The following is a 17,973-nucleotide window of genomic DNA, read 5'->3' as shown; positions in this document are numbered from 1 at the left end:
TCCACCTGCAGGAGGAACCCCTGACACCCGGCTGCAGAACCGTCATATGCCCTCGGGAGCGAGAGCCGTATGCCACTGGGTTCCGGTGCTGAGAGAGGAGGACTGGCCGTTGGTGATGGGATGGTGTGAGAAGGCGTGGGCACCTCTCCAGTAACCAACCGGCGCAGAGTGTTGGACACCTCATTCATGGCGGCCCCAAGTTGCCGGATCATGGTGTCTTGGTCGCTGATCCGATCCTCCAGCGACTTGGGTGCCGCCACTGCTCCTGCTGACTCCATTGTGGTGTGTTGTTCTGTCAAGGCTGAGGTGTATGATGTGTGGAAGTCAGGCGCAGGACACCGAAGCTTAGTCCAACAAAGTTTACTGTGAAAAACCACCAGGCAAGGATACAGTAAACGGCCTCAACAAAACAGAGGCGAGCAATACGCAAACAATGCGTATAACAAATAAACAAAGAAACAGATACAAAAACACGCAGCACTACGGACAGGTGAAAAACAACACACAATCTAACCAATGCAAAACAGGGAACTTATAGGACACGTAATCAGACACAAACGGACACAGGTGTAAAAGACAGACCAAAGCAATCACACCAAGAAACATTCAACGGTGGCAGCTAGTACTCCGGGGACGGCGAACGCCGAAGCCTGCCCGAACTAGGAGGAGGAGCAGTCTCGGCAGAATCCGTGACAATTCCTTCGACCTCATGACTTGGTTTTTGCTCTGACATTCACTGTCAACTGTGGGACCTTATATAGACAGGTGTGTGCCTTTCCAAATCATGTCCAATCAATTGAATTTACCACAGGTGGACTCCAATCAAGTTGTAGAAACATCTCAAGGACGATCAATGGAAACAGGAAACCTGAGCTCAATATCGAGTCTCAAAGCAAAGGGTCTGAATACATATGTAAATAAGGTATTTCTGTTTTAGATTTTTAATACATTTGCTAAAATTTCTAAAAACCTGTTTTCGCTTTGTCATTACGGGGTATTTTGTGTAGATTAATATTTGTTATTAAATTTTTTTTTATTTTAGAATAAGGCTGTAACGTAACAACACTTGGAAAAAATCAAGGGCTCTGAATACTTTCCGAATGCACTGTATAGGCCTATGTGTATGCATATGCATGAGCTCTAATATGCATATGATGATAAGTGTTTGATGTGGTGATTAGAGGGACAATAGAGCCCTGAGTACCAGGCCATTAGAGACCTGATGGTCGTTAGTGAGTTAGGTTGCACCAATGCATGTCTGGAGTGCATAAAATGAGATTACCGTGACTCAATGGTCACGTGGAATTGTCCTGACTCATGACTGCCGGTAATATGGTCACCACAACAGCCCTACACCTGACCAGGTAAAAACTCTAGGGCACAGAGTTTTCCTAGGTCAGGTGGCATGGTCAGGAAAAACTACTGTGACTCTACCCTGTCTCTACAGTGACTCTACACTACTGTGACTCTACTCTACTGTGACTATACTGTGACTATACTCTACTGTGACTACTGTGACTCTACTCTTCTGTGACTCTAATCTACTGTGACTCTACTATATTGTGATTATATTGTGACTCTACTGTGACTCTACTCTACTATGACTCTACTGTCAATGTACTCTACTGTAACTCTACTGTGACTCTACTCTACTGTGACTACTGTAACTCTACTCTACTGTGACTATACTGTGACTCTAATCTACTGTGACTCTACTCTACTATGACTCTAATGTGACTCTGCTCCACTGTGACTCTACTCTACTGTAGACTACTGTGACTCTACTCTTCTGTGACTCTACTCTACTGTGACTCTACTATATTGTGATTCTACTGTGACTCTACTATGACTCTACTCTACTGTGACTCTACTTGGACTCTACTGTGACTACTGTGAATATATTATACTGTGACTCTACTGATTCTACTCTTCTGTGACTCTACTGAGACTATACTCTATGGTGACTACTGTGACTCTACTCTACTGTGACTACTGTGACTCTACTCTACTGTGACTCTAATATACTGTGACTCTACTCTACTATGACTTTACTCTACTATGACTCTACTCTACTGTAGACTATTGTGACTACTCTTCTGTGACTCTACTGTGACTCTACCATGACTACTGTGACTCTACTCTACTATGACTACTGTGAATATATTCTACTGTGACTCTACTGATTCTACTCTTCTGTGACTCTACTGAGACTATACTCTATGGTGACTACTGTGACTCTACTCTACTGTGACTACTGTGACTCTACTCTACTGTGACTCTAATCTACTGTGACTCTACTCTACTATGACTTTACTCTACTATGACTCTACTCTACTGTACTCCTGAGTGGCACAGTGGTCTAAGGCACTGCATCGCAGTGCTAACTGTGCCACTAGAGATCCTGGTTCGAATCCAGGCTCTGTCGCAGCCGGCCGCGACCGGGAGACTCATGGGCGGCGCACAATTGGCCCAGCGTCGTCCAGGGTAGGGGAGGGAATGGCCGGCAGGGATGTAGCTCAGTTGATAGAGCATGGCGTTTGCAACGCCAGGGTTGTGGGTTCGATTCCCACAGGGGGCCAGTATTAAAAAAAAAATTTAATCACTAACTGTAAGTCGCTCTGGATAAGAGCGTCTGCTAAATGACGTAAAATGTAAATGTACTGTAGACTATTGTGACTACTCTTCTGTTACTCTACTGTGACTCTACCATGACTACTGTGACTCTACTCTATTGTGACTACTGTGACTCTACTTTACTTTACTCTACTGTGAATTCACTTAACTGTGACTCTACTGTTACTCTACTTTACTGTGACTCCACTCTACTGGGACTCTACTTTGACTCTACTCTACTGTGATTTTACTCTACTATGACTCTACTGTGACTCTACTCTACTGTGACTTGACTCTGCTGGGACTCTACAATCCTGTGATGCTGCTGTGACTCGACTGTAAGTCTACTCTACTGTGATTCTACTGTGATTCTACTATACTGTGAATACTCTACTGTGACTCTACTCTACTGTGAATCTCCTGTGACTGTACTCTACAGTGACTCACCTGTGACTCTACTCTACTGTGCCCCTACTCTACTGTGACTCTACTGTGACTCTACTCTACTGTGACAGTACTCTACAGTGACCCTCCTGTGACTCTACTCTAATGTGTCTCTACTCTACTGTGACTCTACTCTACTGTGACACTAGAGTGACTCTACTCTATTACGACTCTACTCTACTGTAACTCTACTGTGACTGTACTGCGACTCTACTGCGACTCTACTCTTCTGTGACTCTACTGTGAGTTTGTTATAATGTGACTGTACTGTGACTCTACTCTACTGTGACTCTACTCTATTGTGATTCTACTGTGACTATACTGTTACTGTACTCTACTGTGACTACTGTGACTCTGTGGCTCTACACTACTGTGACTCTACTGTGACTACTATGACTCTACTGTGATTCTACTGTGACTCTACTATACTGAGACTCTACCATGACTCTACTCCGACTCTACTCTACTGTGACTCTACTGTGATTATACTATACTGTGACTCTACCATGACTCTACTGTGACTACTCTACTGTGATTCTACTGTGACTCTATAACTATACTGTGACTCTACTGTGACTTCTGTCTACTCTGGTGTGACTCTACTGTGACTCTATAGACTTCTGATTCTACTCTACTGTGACTCTACTCTAATATGACTCTATTGTAAATCTACTGTGACTCTACTCTACTGTGATTCTACTGCGTCTCTACCGTGACTTTACGGTGACTCTACTGACTACACTACTTTGACTACTCTAGTTTGACTCTACTCTACTGTGACTCTACTCTAACGTGACTCTACTCTACCTCTACTGTGAATCTATTGTGACTATTCCATGACTCTACTCTTGTGATTCTACTGTACATCTATTTTTACTTTACTGTGACTCTACTCTACTATGGCACTACTGTGACTAATCTACTGTTACTCTACTGTGACTGTACTCTACTGTGACTACTTTGACTCTACTGTGACTTTACTATGACTACTGCGACTCTACTGTGACTCTACTCTACTGTGACTCTACTCTACTGTGACTCTCCTTCACTGTGACTCTACTCTGCTGTGACTATACTGTGACTATACTGTGACTACTCTACTATGACTCTACTGTGACTCTACTCTACTGTGGCTCTACTCTACTGTGACTCTACTCTACTGTGACTCTCCTTCACTGTGACTCTACTCTGCTGTGACTATACTGCGACTACTCTACTGTGACTCTACTGTGACTTTACTCTAGTATGACTCTACTGTGACTCTACTCTACTGTGACTCTACTCTACTGTGGCTCTACTCTACTTATGAAAATAAAAAAAATGCCCTATTACTATGCTATTCAAAATCAAATAGAAATTCACTATAATGGTAGGCTGACTCTGTAAGCCGCCCTGAACAATCAGTGAACAAACAACATCGCCTAGGCCTATATGTTCTCTCCCAGACTCATGGATAGAACGTTTGGAGCATAGCATAAGGTAACCAGTCCATCCATCCAGTATGCATAATAATACAGTCCACACTCAAAGGCCATTACTAGAATTGGTTTAATTTTGGAGTATAGGCTAGACCAATCATGTACCAAAGACATCTTAAATCAGTGCTTTTTATGTTTTTCTGTCGTGCATAATATGTGGTAAGCTATGTATTGCATAACTGCACAATCATTATTTTAGTTCAGTGTTTTCTTTGGGCTTGGGTTCATATACAGTATAGGCCTATTCGTATGCATAAGCTCTAATATGCATATGAGTGTTTTGAATTAATTATCACCTTAGAGAGCGCTGTCCATTTCATTATATTAGGCTTTGAAACAACATCCACAATGACCATGTTTTCCGCTCAGTTTCAACCTGTTGTTTAACTTCTTTCTTCAAATTGATCAATCACAGTGATGTGAGTTTTAAAAGCATGAGACTGTTTTGATGATAAGTGTTTGTTCGATTGCATTTGTATTGATGTCAAAGTGGTTAGAGGGACAATAGAGCCCTGAGTACCAGGCCATTAGTGACCTGATGGTCGTTTGTGAGTTGGGTTGCATCAATGCATGTCCAGAGTGCATAACTCATGACTGTCGGTAATATGGTCACCACAACAGCCCTACACCTGACCAGGTAAAAACTCTAGGGCACAGAGTTTTCCTAGGTCAGGTGGCATGGTCAGGAAAAACTACTGTGACTCTACCTTGTCTCTACAGTGACTCTACACTACTGTGACTCTACTCTACTGTGACTATACTGTGACTATACTCTACTGTGACTCTACTCTTCTGTGCCCCTACTCTACTGTGACTCTACTGTGACTCTACTCCACTGTGACACGAGTGACTCTACTCTACTACGACTCTACTGTGACTCTACTCTATTGTGACAGTACTCTACAGTGACCCTCCTGTGACTCTACTCTAATGTGTCATTACTCTACTGTGACTCTACTCTACTGTGACACTAGAGTGACTCTACTCTATTACGACTCTACTCTACTGTAACTCTACTGTGACTGTACTGCGACTCTACTCTACTGCGACTCTACTCTTCTGTGACTCTACTGTGAGTTTGTTATAATTCATTTATAATGTGACTGTACTGTGACTATACTCTACTGTGACTACTCTACTGTGACTCTACTCTATTGTGATTCTACTGTGACTATACTGTTACTGTACTCTACTGTGACTACTGTGACTCTGTGGCTCTACTCTACTGTGACTCTACTGTGACTCTACTGTGACTCTACTGTGACTTCTGTCTACTCTGGTGTGACTCTACTGTGACTCTATAGACTTCTGATTCTACTCTACTGTGACTCTACTCTAATATGACTATTGTAAATCTACTGTGACTCTACTCTACTGTGATTCTACTGCGTCTCTACCGTGACTTTACTGTGACTCTACTGACTACACTACTTTGACTACTCTAGTTTGACTCTACTCTACTGTGACTCTACTCTAACATGACTTTACTGTGACTCTACTCTACCTCTACTGTGAATCTATTGTGACTACCCTGTGACTCTACTCTTGTGATTCTACTGTAAATCTATTTTTACTTTACTGTAACTCTACTCTACTATGGCACTACTGTGACTAGTCTACTGTTACTCTACTGTGACTGTACTCTACTGTGACTACTTTGACTCTACTGTGACTTTACTATGACTGCTGCGACTCTACTGTGACTCTACTCTACTGTGACTCTCCTTCACTGTGACTCTACTCTGCTGTGACTATACTGTGACTACTCTACTGTGACTCTACTCTACTGTGACTCTCCTTCACTGTGACTCTACTCTGCTGTGACTTTACTCTATTATGACTCTACTGTGACTCTACTCTACTGTGGCTCTACTCTACTGTGACTCTCCTTCACTGTGACTCTACTCTGCTGTGACTATACTGTGACTACTCTACTGTGACTTTACTCTATTATGACTCTACTGTGACTCTACTCTACTGTGGCTCTACTCTACTGTGACTCTCCTTCACTGTGACTCTACTCTGCTGTGACTATACTGTGACTACTCTACTGTGACTCTCCTTCACTGTGACTCTACTCTGCTGTGACTATACTGTGACTACTCTACTGTGACTTTACTCTATTATGACTCTACTGTGACTCTACTCTACTGTGGCTCTACTCTACTGTGACTCTACTCTACTGTGACTCTACTCTACTGTGGCTCTACTCTACTGTGACTCTACTCTACTGTGACTCTACTCTACTGTGACTCTACTTTACTGTGACTCTACTCTACTGTGGCTCTACTCTACTGTGACTCTACTCTACTGTGGCTCTACTCTACTATGATTCTACTCTACTGTGACTCTACTCTACTGTGACTCTACTCTACTGTGACTCTACTCTACTGTGACTCTACTCTACTGTGGCTCTACTCTACTATGATTCTACTCTACTCCGACTCTACTGTGACTGTACTGTAACTCTACTCTACTGTGACTCTACTCTACTGTGGCTCTACTCTACTATGATTCTACTCTACTCCAACTCTACTGTGACTGTACTGTGACTCTACTGTGACTCTATTCTACTGTGCCTCTAGTATGACTCTACTGTGTCTCTACTGTGAATTATGAAAATATAAAAAATGCCTGATTACTATGCTATTCAAAATCAAATAGAAATTCGCTATAATGGTAGGCTGACTCTGTAAGCCGCCCTGAACAATCAGTGAACAAACAACATCGCCTAGGCCTATATGTTCTCTCCCAGACTCATGGATAGAAAGTTTGGAGCATAGCATAAGGTAACCAGTCCATCCAGTATGCATAATAATACAGTCCACACTCAAAGGCCATTACTAGAATTGGTTTAATTTTGGAGTATAGGCTAGACCAATCATGTACCAAAGACATCTTAAATCAGTGCTTTTTATGTTTTTCTGTCGTGCATAATATGCGGTAAGCTATGTATTGCATAACTGCACAATCATTATTTTAGTTCAGTGTTTTCTTTGGGCTTGGGTTCATATACAGTATAGGCCTATTCGTATGCATAAGCTCTAATATGCATATGAGTGTTTTGAATTAATTATCACCTTAGAGAGCGCTGTCCATTTCATTATATTAGGCTTTGAAACAACATCCACAATGACCATGTTTTCCGCTCAGTTTCAACCTGTTGTTTAACTTCTTTCTTCAAATTGATCAATCACAGTGATGTGAGTTTTAAAAGCATGAGACTGTTTTGATGATAAGTGTTTGATGTTATTTTCGATTGCATTTGTATTGATGTCAGAGTGGTTAGAGGGACAATAGAGCCCTGAGTACCAGGCCATTAGTGACCTGATGGTCGTTTGTGAGTTGGGTTGCATCAATGCATGTCCAGAGTGCATAAAAGGAGATTACCGTGACTCAATGGTCACGTGGAATTTTACTGCGGTCATGACTCATGACCGTCGGTAATATGGTCACCACAACAGCCCTACACCTGACCAGGTAAAAACTCTAGGTTTTCCTAAGTCAGGTGGCATGGTCAGGGAAAATTCTACTGTGATTCTACTGTGACTACTGTGACTCTACACTACTGTGATTCTACTGTGACTACTGTGACTCCACCTCCAGGGAGCCTTCACTCAGATCAAGTGCAGCTCTCCTCTGTACATCGGCGGAGTTCCACAATACGACAAAACCAAGAGCGCCGCGGCCGTGCGCCGCCCCTTCAGCGGCACCATCCAGAAGGTACTGTTACTGTATGGAGGGGCTGAAACAGCCATACCTCCTGCCCTGTCACACAGGCAATGTCCCAAATGTCCCATAGGGCTCTGGTCAAAGGTAGTGCACTATGTAGGGAATAGGGTGCCACAGTCCCTCCAGGGGTCTGTTCAGTTCGATTACATGTTTGCTACATTGCGTAACGTCTTGTACTGACACGTTTCTTGAACGTTCTTGAACAGACTTTGAGGTACGAGCCTCCCGAGTGGCGCAGCGGTCTAAGGCACTGCATCACAGTTCTTGAGGCGTCACTACAGATCCGGGTTCGATCCCGGGCTGTGTCGCAGCCGGCCGTGACCGGGAGACCCATGAGGCGACGCACAATTGGCCCAGCGTCGTCCGGGTTAGGGGAGGGATTGGCAGACCGGGATGTCCCTTGTCCCATCTTGATTTAGCGACTCCTGTGGCGGGCCGGGTGCATGCACGCTGACACGGTCACCAGATGTGCAGTGTTTCCTCCGACACATTGGTGCGGCTGGCTTCCGGGTTAAGCGAGCAGTGTGTCAAGAAGCAGTGAGGCTTGGCAGGGTCGTGTTTCGGAGGACGCATGGCTCTTGACCTTCGTTTCTCCCGAGTCCGTACTGGAGTTCAAGACTGTAACTACCAATTGGAAATCACGAAAAAGGGGTTAAAAGTACAACAAAAAAATAAGACTTTGAGGTACGTTTGCTCCGTTTGGTGGGTGTGGCGAGGTGTGGCTTGTAGCAATGAGTGACGTATTTAAAGGGCAGCTGACAGCGTTCCCCAAACCCCTCCCCGTTTTTCAACTGGTCGTTCAGAACAGCACCGTTTCCGTTTAATTGTACGTTGCATTATGTTTTTTTTCGCACTGAACGCAGCCCAGTTGTTAGGTTTTAACTAACTGTGTCAAGAGAGTTCATATATAATGACTCAGAAAATGAGTATGATATCCCACAAACACAACTGATTTGGCTTTTCAAATACATGTTAAAGTGTTGGGACGGCCCATCTGACAACGAGGAGGACCACAGTGGAAATAAGTATTTTTGACTTAGTTGTGTTTTTCTCCTCGATTGTTGTTAATGTGTGTGTTGTGGTATTCACATGGTTGAGGAAAGTTTAGATATATTTTACAATGGTCAACTCAATTCATTCATTTATTAATTCATTCGTTTGTTAATTAATTCAGTATTTCATTCATTCATTTGTTCATATAGGAGAAGGAAACAGTAGAATTACTGATTGTTCATTTAACGTTCTCCTCATCTACCCTCTCTCCTTGTTGTGTCAGCTGGTTCTGAATGACCGCAGCATCCTGCTGACCAAGGACTTTGCTCTGGGGGTGAACGTGGAGAACGCAGCCCACCCATGTGTGGAGAGTCCCTGTGCCAACGGCGGCACCTGCAGGCCGAAATGGGACCGCTACGAGTGTGACTGCCCTCTCGGCTACGATGGCCGGCACTGCCAGAAGGGTGAGAGATGGAAGGGAGGGGACACCCTAAGGAAAGAAATTGTGCCAACATCCACATTTTCCACAAGTTATACTCTGTAGGCTACATTCTGTATGAGAAGGTAGATTTTGGTGGAAAATATTCAGCATTTAAATGTAATTTTTTATGTATGTAATGTATTTGAACGACATAATGTCTTCTAAGCCGTTGTCTTCTCTGTTTTATGCTTTCTCTGTGCAGAGTGTGGGAATTACTGTTTAAACAGTAAGTTTTCTATCACCACTGTATTGCATACAGTAAACCATACTTTAAAACATGTTCACAAATACGAGGCTACCTCTGTTCATCTACCACATCAGACTTTAATAACGCTGTTTGTACACTTATTTTACCTCGGGTGTATTTACTAGGAACCACACAGAACAAATAGGCCAAAACCAGGAGGGACACTCCTGAATTTGTCCAATCAGAAACTCTCAAATTCGCAACAAAACATGATCAGTTGCAAAACGTTTTGCTACGGTATGCACTAATGAATACACCCGTTCATTATCCTCAGTTTGTACCATGCTTAGGAGGACATCTACTGGCCACATTGTGTAAATGTAGCATTTTATTATTTTCAGCTTTCACAGAGGCCATTGAGATTCCACAATTCATTGGCCGCAGTTACCTCACCTACGACAATCCTGAAATCCTGAAAAGGTTTGTCTACGTGTGTGTGTGTGTGAACGTGCGTGTTTGTGTGTATGCATGTATGTGTGATTTAAAGTGAAAACACTACCACACCAATTTGCCTTTCTAAAGTATTGGGTTCAGACAGTTATACTATGACTTCAGCAGTAGTTGAGTTGTCCTGTATGACATAGTTTCTGTATATTAGCTTTAGTCAGATGATGACGCAGGGATATCACTATGGTAACACAGGGATATACAGTCAGCCAATGGGAGTAAAACACAGTGAACTAGAAAGCACTAACCCTCCCTCGGGGTGTGTGGGATTATAAGAAAAGGGCTAAGTGTGCCACTCTGTGCTGACATGTCCTGTGTGTTTCTCACCCCAGGGTTTCGGGCGTCAGGACCAACATGTTCATGCGCTTTAAGAGCACGGCGAAGGATGGTCTGTTGCTATGGCGAGGCGACAGCCAAGTGAGGCCCAACAGTGACTTCCTGTCTCTCGGACTGCAGGATGGAGCGCTCATCTTTAGGTGAACCCCTCACGTCACTCATCACTCGAGTCCACACCTTCTCTTTCCCTAATGCTTCCTGAAGAAAAACAACAACTCCTCTGGTCATGCTGTGGAAAGACAGCACAAACAGATCTGAAATCAGGCCGGTAAAACATTGCCCAGACTTTTCTTTCCGTATCTTTGGGACAGTTTCCTGGATACAGATTAACGCCAGGATTCATTGCGATCTGTGTTAGATCCGCAATATAGCGCGATTTACATTTGAAGGTAATTTCTCGACTGAGCAGACATATGCAGCGTTTACCGTGACTGCATTCTCTACAAATGCGGGAACATTGCCTTTTTAAAAGGTGCATAGCCGAAAAGGATTGAATCCCAGCTTAAGCCTTAAAACTAGTCCTGGACTAAAAAGTAAGCTCAATACACCAATACACTAGGCATAATCGGCGTCTGGGAAACCAACCCTTTTGAGTTGAGCCTGGTGGAATGTGCAGTGTTTCCTTCCTGGCTGTGGGGTGGTTGTAGCAGGAGTTAATGCCAACGTTGTCTACCTTTCTTTCTAGCTATAACCTGGGAAGTGGTGTGGCCAATGTGATCGTCAATGGAACCTTCAGCGATGGAAGGTGGCACAGAGTAAAGGCTGTCAGGTGCTTTTCAATGCCTTCTCACTTCTCACTTGGAAATTAATTGAAAAATGCCTTACATTCTACTAGGGCTTCTGGGAATACATTGAACATAATGTGTGTGTGTGTGTGTGTGTGTGTTGCCTTGATGTGTGTGTGCGTATCACTGTAGTCTCTAGGCCAGTGTTGGGTATGTTGCAGCGTACAGCGGCATCATGGGCCACAAAAAAGACTTGAGGAATGACAGTAAATGACAGGAATGAAAGTAAATGACAGGAATGACAGTAAATGACAGGAATGACAGTAAATGACAGGAATGACAGTAAATGACAGGAATGAAAGTAAATGACAGGAATGAAAGTAAATGACAGGAATTATATTAAATGTACATTTATTGTACACCAAGAGCCCATCAATGGACAGCCCTTCCTCTATGTAGAATACATCCAGACGGGTTGTGCTTAAGGTCCAAGTGGATTGATTCTCTCATGATCTGCTTAGCTCCATTTTATTGAGCTAGCATCCATTATATGAGTGTCAGGGGGGGATTAGAAAGATGAAAGAAGTAATTACTCTCTTCCTATCTGGAACGTCTCATCCATTCATCTCTCTCTCTCTCTCTCTCTCTCTCTCTCTCTCTCTCTCTCTCTCTCTCTCTCTCTCTCTCTCTCTCTCTCTCTCTCTCTCTCTCTCCCTCTCCCTCTCCCTCTCCCTCTCTCTTTCTCTTTCTCTTTCTCTCTCTCTATCTCTCTCTCGTTGTGTGTCAATCTGATGTGCGTCCTTCCTGTTGTTGCGTGTTCTTCAGGGATGGCCAGTCTGGGAAGCTGACAGTAGATGACTATGGGGCCAAGACTGGCAGGTCACCTGGGAAGATGAGACAGCTGAACGTCAACGGGGTCCTGTATGTTGGTATGTCTCCACCAAAAGCTATTTAGTCACCTATTATTCATTGGGTTACACGTTACATCACTCCACCTCTGAAAGTTATTTGACTCGCGGCTGACAGTTCCACTAACTACATTCTCAATTGGCGCTGATTAAGATTTTGTCCTATTTTCATCATATTTTTAAGAAACTATAGTGTAGTTTACACTAAATCATCATTAGTCCCCATTAAAAATGACTTGGCAGGAGCCACTCTGGATGGGAACATTCATAACAATGGTGTGATGCGACAGAGTGAAGTAGGTGCAGGCGCGGCATGTAGCCTGGTGGGTAGGAGCGATGGGCCAGTAACCGAAAGGTTGCTGGACCGAATCCCTGAGCTGACAAGGTAAAAATATTTTGTTCTGCCCCTGAGCTACCCAGTTAACCCACTGTTCCCCGGGCGCTGATGACGTGGATGTAGCCCCCCACACCTCTCTGATTCAGAGGGGTTGGGTTAAATGCGGAAGACACATTTCAGTTGAATGCATTCAGTTGTACAACTGACTAGGTATCCCCCTTCCATGGATAGTCTCCTGGATTATCATTGCATCCTCAGTTCCACTGTCTGTCTGGTGGTCCCTCAGTTCCACTGTCTGTCTGTCGGTTCCACTGTCTGTCTGTCTGTCTGTCTGTCTGTCTGTCTGTCTGGTGGTTGGAAGACTAAATGTAAGATGGTACAACCTGTGTTGATAATGATGATGACGATGATGGTTATGATAGCAATAACAGTTGATGATAATGTTATGATGGTGATGATAATGGTGATGATGACGATGATGGTTATGATAGCAATAACAGTGATAATGTTATGATGGTGATGATAATGGTTGTGATGATGATGACAATAAGGATGGTGGTGATGATGACGATGATGGTTATGATAGCAATAACATTTTACATTTTAGTCATTTTTAGCAGACGCTCTTATCCAGAGCGACTTACAGTTAGTGAGTGCATATATTTTTCATACTGGCCCCCCGTGGGAAACGAACCCACAACCCTGGCGTTGCTAGCGCCATGCTCTACCAACTGAGCTACACGGGGCCAAAGAGTTCAATCTTGGTTTCATCAGACCAGAAAATCTTGTTTCTCATGGTCTGAGTGTCCTTTAGGTGCCTTTTGACAAACTCCAAGCGGATTGTCATGTGCCTTTTACTGAGGAGTGGCTTGTCTCTGACCACTCTGCCATAAAGGCCTAATTGTTGGAGTGCTGCAGAGATGATTGTTCTTCTGGAATGTTCTCCCATCTCCACAGAGGAACTCTGGAGCTCTGTCAGAGTGACCATCAGGTTCTTGGTCACCTCCCTTACCAAGGCCCTTCTCCCCTGTTTGCTCAGTTTGGCCGGGCAGCCAGCTCTAGGAAGAGTCTTTGTTGTTCCAAACTTCTTCCATTTAAGAATGATGGAGGCAACTGTGTTCTTGGGGACCTTCAATGCTGCAGAAATGTTTTGGTGTCCTTCCTCAGATCTGTGCCTCGACACAATCCTGTCTCGGAGATCTACGGACAATTCCTTCGACCTTATGGCTTGTTTTTTTACTCTGACATTCACTGTCAACTGTGAGACCTTATATAGACAGGTGTGTGCCTTTCCAAATCATGTCCAATCAATTGAATTTACCACAGGTTGACTCCAATCAACTTGTAGAAACATCTCAAAGATGACCAATGGAAACAGGATATACTTGAGCTCTATATCGAGTGACGCAGCGGTCTAAGGCACTGCATCTCAGTGCTTGAGGCGTTACTACAGACCCCCTGATTCGATTCCAGGCTGTATCACAACCGGCCGTGATTGGGAGTCCCATAGGGCGGCGCACAATTGGCCTAGCGTCGTCCGGGTTTGGCCGGTGTAGGCCGTCATTGTAAATAAGAATTTGTTCTTAACTGACTTGCCTAGTTAAATAAAGGTAAAATAAAAAATTGAGTCTCATAGCAAAGGCTCTGAATACTTATGTAAATAAGGTATTTCTGTTTTTATTTTTACTGCAAACATTTCTTCGTCATTATTGGGTATTGTGTGTAGATTGATGAGGAAAATACATAATTTAATCAATTTTACAATAAGGCTGTAACGTAACAAAATGTGGAAAAAGTCAAGTGGTCTGAATACATTCCGAATGCACTGTATATAGCATTAGTCTAAGTTCTGTTATTCATATAGAGCATCAGTCTAAGTTCTGTTATTCATATAGAGCATCAGTCTAAGTACTGTTATTCATATAGAGCATCAGTCTAAGTTCTGTTATTCATATATAGCATCAGTCTAAGTTCTGTTATTCATATATAGCATCAGTCTAAGTTCTGTTATTCATATAGAGCATCAGTCTAAGTTCTGTTATTCATATAGAGCATCAGTCTAAGTTCTGTTATTCATATAGAGCATCAGTCTAAGTTCTGTTATTCATATAGAGCATCAGTCTAAGTTCTGTTATTCATATAGAGCATCAGTCTAAGTTCTGTTATTCATATATAGCATCAGTCTAAGTTCTGTTATTCATATAGAGCATTAGTCTAAGTTCTGTTATTCATATAGAGCATCAGTCTAAGTACTGTTATTCATATAGAGCATCAGTCTAAGGTCAGTTATTCATATAGAGCATCAGTCTAAGTACTGTTATTCATATAGAGCATCAGTCTAAGTTCTGTTATTCATATAGAGCATCAGTCTAAGTTCTGTTATTCATATAGAGCATCAGTCTAAGTTCTGTTATTCATATAGAGCATCAGTCTAAGTACTGTTATTCATATAGAGCATCAGTCTAAGTTCTGTTATTCATATAGAGCATCAGTCTAAGGTCAGTTATTTATATAGAGCATCATTCTCTAAGTTCTGTTATTTATATAGAGCATCAGTCTAAGTTCTGTTATTCATATAGAGCATCAGTCTAAGTACTGTTATTCATATAGAGCATCAGTCTAAGTTCTGTTATTCATATAGAGCATCAGTCTAAGTACTGTTATTCATATAGAGCATCAGTCTAAGTTCTGTTATTCATATAGAGCATCAGTCTAAGTTCTGTTATTCATATAGAGCATCAGTCTAAGTTCTGTTATTCATATAGAGCATCAGTCTAAGGTCAGTTATTTATATAGAGCATCATTCTAAGGTCAGTTATTTATATAGAGCATCATTCTCTAAGTTCTGTTATTTATATAGAGCATCATTCTCTAAGTTCTGTTATTCATATAGAGCATCAGTCTAAGTTCTGTTATTCATATAGAGCATCAGTCTAAGGTCAGTTATTTATATAGAGCATCATTCTAAGGTCAGTTATTTATATAGAGCATCATTCTCTAAGTTCTGTTATTTATATAGAGCATCATTCTCTAAGTCATCCTCAGTTCCACTGTCTGTCTGGTGGTCCCTCAGTTCCACTGTCTGTCTGTCTGTCTGTCTGTCTGTTTGTCTGGTGGTTGGAAGACTAAATGTAAGATGGTACAACCTGTGTTGATAATGATGATGACGATGATGGTTATGATAGCAATAACAATGATGATAATGTTATGATGGTGATGATAATGGTTGTGATGACGATGATGGTTATGGTTATGATAGCAATAACAGTGATAATGTTATGATGGTGATGATAATGGTTGTGATGACGATGACAATAAGGATGGTGGTGATGATGACGATGATGGTTATGGTGATGATGATGAGATTGTAATTATGGTGATGATGATTAAGATGAGTAGGATTAGAACTGTAATGCCTGATGGCAGCAGGTAGCTTAGTGGTTAAGAGTGTTGTGCCAGTAACCGAAAGGTTGCTGGTTCTAATCCCCAAGCTGACTAGGTGAAAAATCTGTCGATGTGCCCTTGAGCAAGGCACTTAACCCTAATTGCTCCTGTAAGTCGCTCTGGATAAGAGTGTCTGCTAAATGACCTTCTTTTTTTTTTTTTATGTCTCTGCTCTGCCTAGGGGGGATGAAGGAGATTGCTCTGCACACTAACCGGCAGTACAGTGGAGGTCTGGTGGGCTGTGTCTCCCACTTCACCCTGTCCACCGACTATCACCTCTCCCTAGTGGAGGACGCTGCCGATGGCAAGAACATCAACACTTGTACCAACTAAAAGTCCTGTGTGTCCAGGGGGCTTTCTGTCCACTCGGCAGCAAGACACGTTCACCAAAGGACCCAACGAGACTGGAGTGGAGAGACCTCGCTAGCACTTCCTGAAATTTAGGGTTGCAACTTCAACTTCCGAAGGACAATTTCATGGGATGGTTTCGACGATATCCATTTTTTTTCTACATCCTTATTGAATGATTTCGAGAACCAAAATATTTAGTAATAAATGATGTTTTTCATTAAGTGACAAAACATGATGTTTGTAGAAAAAGTACCTTTTTTTAGATGTATTTTTTAAGTCTGCTCTTGACACAGGGAGTCATGTTATTGTGATTGTTGTGTTGTGGTGTCTGTATCAACCAGTCCATAGACTACACAGTGTTTTTGACTTCAATTCATGTGAGTTGTTTGCAGGTTGCTAGTGTTGGAAGGCACAGGAGGTTGGTGACACCGTAATTAGGGAGGACGGTCTCATGGTAATGACTGGAGCGGAATCAGTGGAATGGTATCAAATACATCAAACACATGGTTTTCCTCTTTGAATATCCATGTCACTCTGCTTTTTCTCTTTCACAAAGAAATATGGACACTATCATTATTGCACTATCATAAAAATAATAATTAAGTCCCCATCTGACCGTATAAGTCAGCGTTTCCCAAACTCGGTTCTTGGGATCCCAAGAGGTGCACGTTTTGGTTTTTGCCCTAACACTACACAGCTGTTACAATTATTTGAATCAGCTGTGTAGTGCTAGGGCAAAACTCAAAACATGCACCCTTTGGGGTCCCGAGGACCGAGTTTGGGAAACACTGCTATAAGTCAACCAAAATAATGTGTGGAAAACATTTTCACCCTCTTCATTTGATATGATGTACAGTCGTGGTCAAAACGTTTGAGAATGACACAAGTATTGGTCTTCACAAAGTTCGCTGCTTCAGTGTTATGAGATATTTTTGTCAGATGTTACTATGGTATACTGAAGTATAATTACAAGCATTCCATAAGTGTCAAAGGCTTTTATTGACAATTACATTAAGTTTATGCAAAGAGTCAATATTTGCAGTGTTGACCCTTCTTTTTCAAGACCTCTGCAATCCGCCCTGGCATGCTGTCAATTAACTTCTGGGCCACATCCTGACTGATGGCAGCCCATTCTTGCATAATCAATGCTTGGAGTTTGTCAGAATGTGTGGGTTTTTGTTTGTCCACCCGCCTCTTGAGGATCGACCAAGTTCTCAATGGGATTAAGGTCTGGGGACTTTCCTGGCCATGGACCCAAAATGTCGATGTTTTGTTCCCCGAGCCTCTTAGTTATCACTTTTGCCTTATGGCAAGGTGCTCCATCATGCTGGAAAAGGCATTGGTCGTCACCAAACTGTTCTTGGATGGTTGGGAGAAGTTGCTCTCGGAGGATGTGCTGCTACCATTCTTTATTCATGGCTGTGTTCTTAGGCAAAA

At 42.6% G+C, this 17,973-nt stretch overlaps 1 protein-coding gene and 1 non-coding gene across 2 annotated transcripts in view; one reads left to right on the top strand and one right to left on the bottom strand.

Moving 5' to 3' along the window:
• LOC121584374 (pikachurin) overlaps positions 1 to 17,228 on the top strand; it is a 57,095-nt gene extending 39,867 nt beyond the window's left edge. Inside the window, exons 17-24 of the mRNA XM_045225910.1 lie at positions 8,142 to 8,258; positions 9,544 to 9,724; positions 9,944 to 9,967; positions 10,330 to 10,408; positions 10,768 to 10,911; positions 11,457 to 11,540; positions 12,322 to 12,425; positions 16,367 to 17,228. Coding sequence (XP_045081845.1) covers positions 8,142 to 8,258; positions 9,544 to 9,724; positions 9,944 to 9,967; positions 10,330 to 10,408; positions 10,768 to 10,911; positions 11,457 to 11,540; positions 12,322 to 12,425; positions 16,367 to 16,518 — 885 coding nt within the window. The 3' untranslated portion in view covers positions 16,519 to 17,228. The remainder of the gene's footprint in view (positions 1 to 8,141; positions 8,259 to 9,543; positions 9,725 to 9,943; positions 9,968 to 10,329; positions 10,409 to 10,767; positions 10,912 to 11,456; positions 11,541 to 12,321; positions 12,426 to 16,366) is intronic.
• Positions 13,414 to 13,489, bottom strand: trnaa-agc. The gene has a single exon. It is a non-coding gene; the product is annotated as a tRNA-Ala (tRNA).
• Positions 17,229 to 17,973: the final 745 nt, after the last annotated feature.

This window comes from Coregonus clupeaformis, chromosome 16, assembly GCF_020615455.1.
Source record: "Coregonus clupeaformis isolate EN_2021a chromosome 16, ASM2061545v1, whole genome shotgun sequence".
NCBI classification, from domain to species: domain Eukaryota; kingdom Metazoa; phylum Chordata; class Actinopteri; order Salmoniformes; family Salmonidae; genus Coregonus; species Coregonus clupeaformis.
The sequence above is the reverse complement of the archived record's forward strand: the minus strand, read 5'-3'. Positions and strand labels throughout refer to the sequence as shown.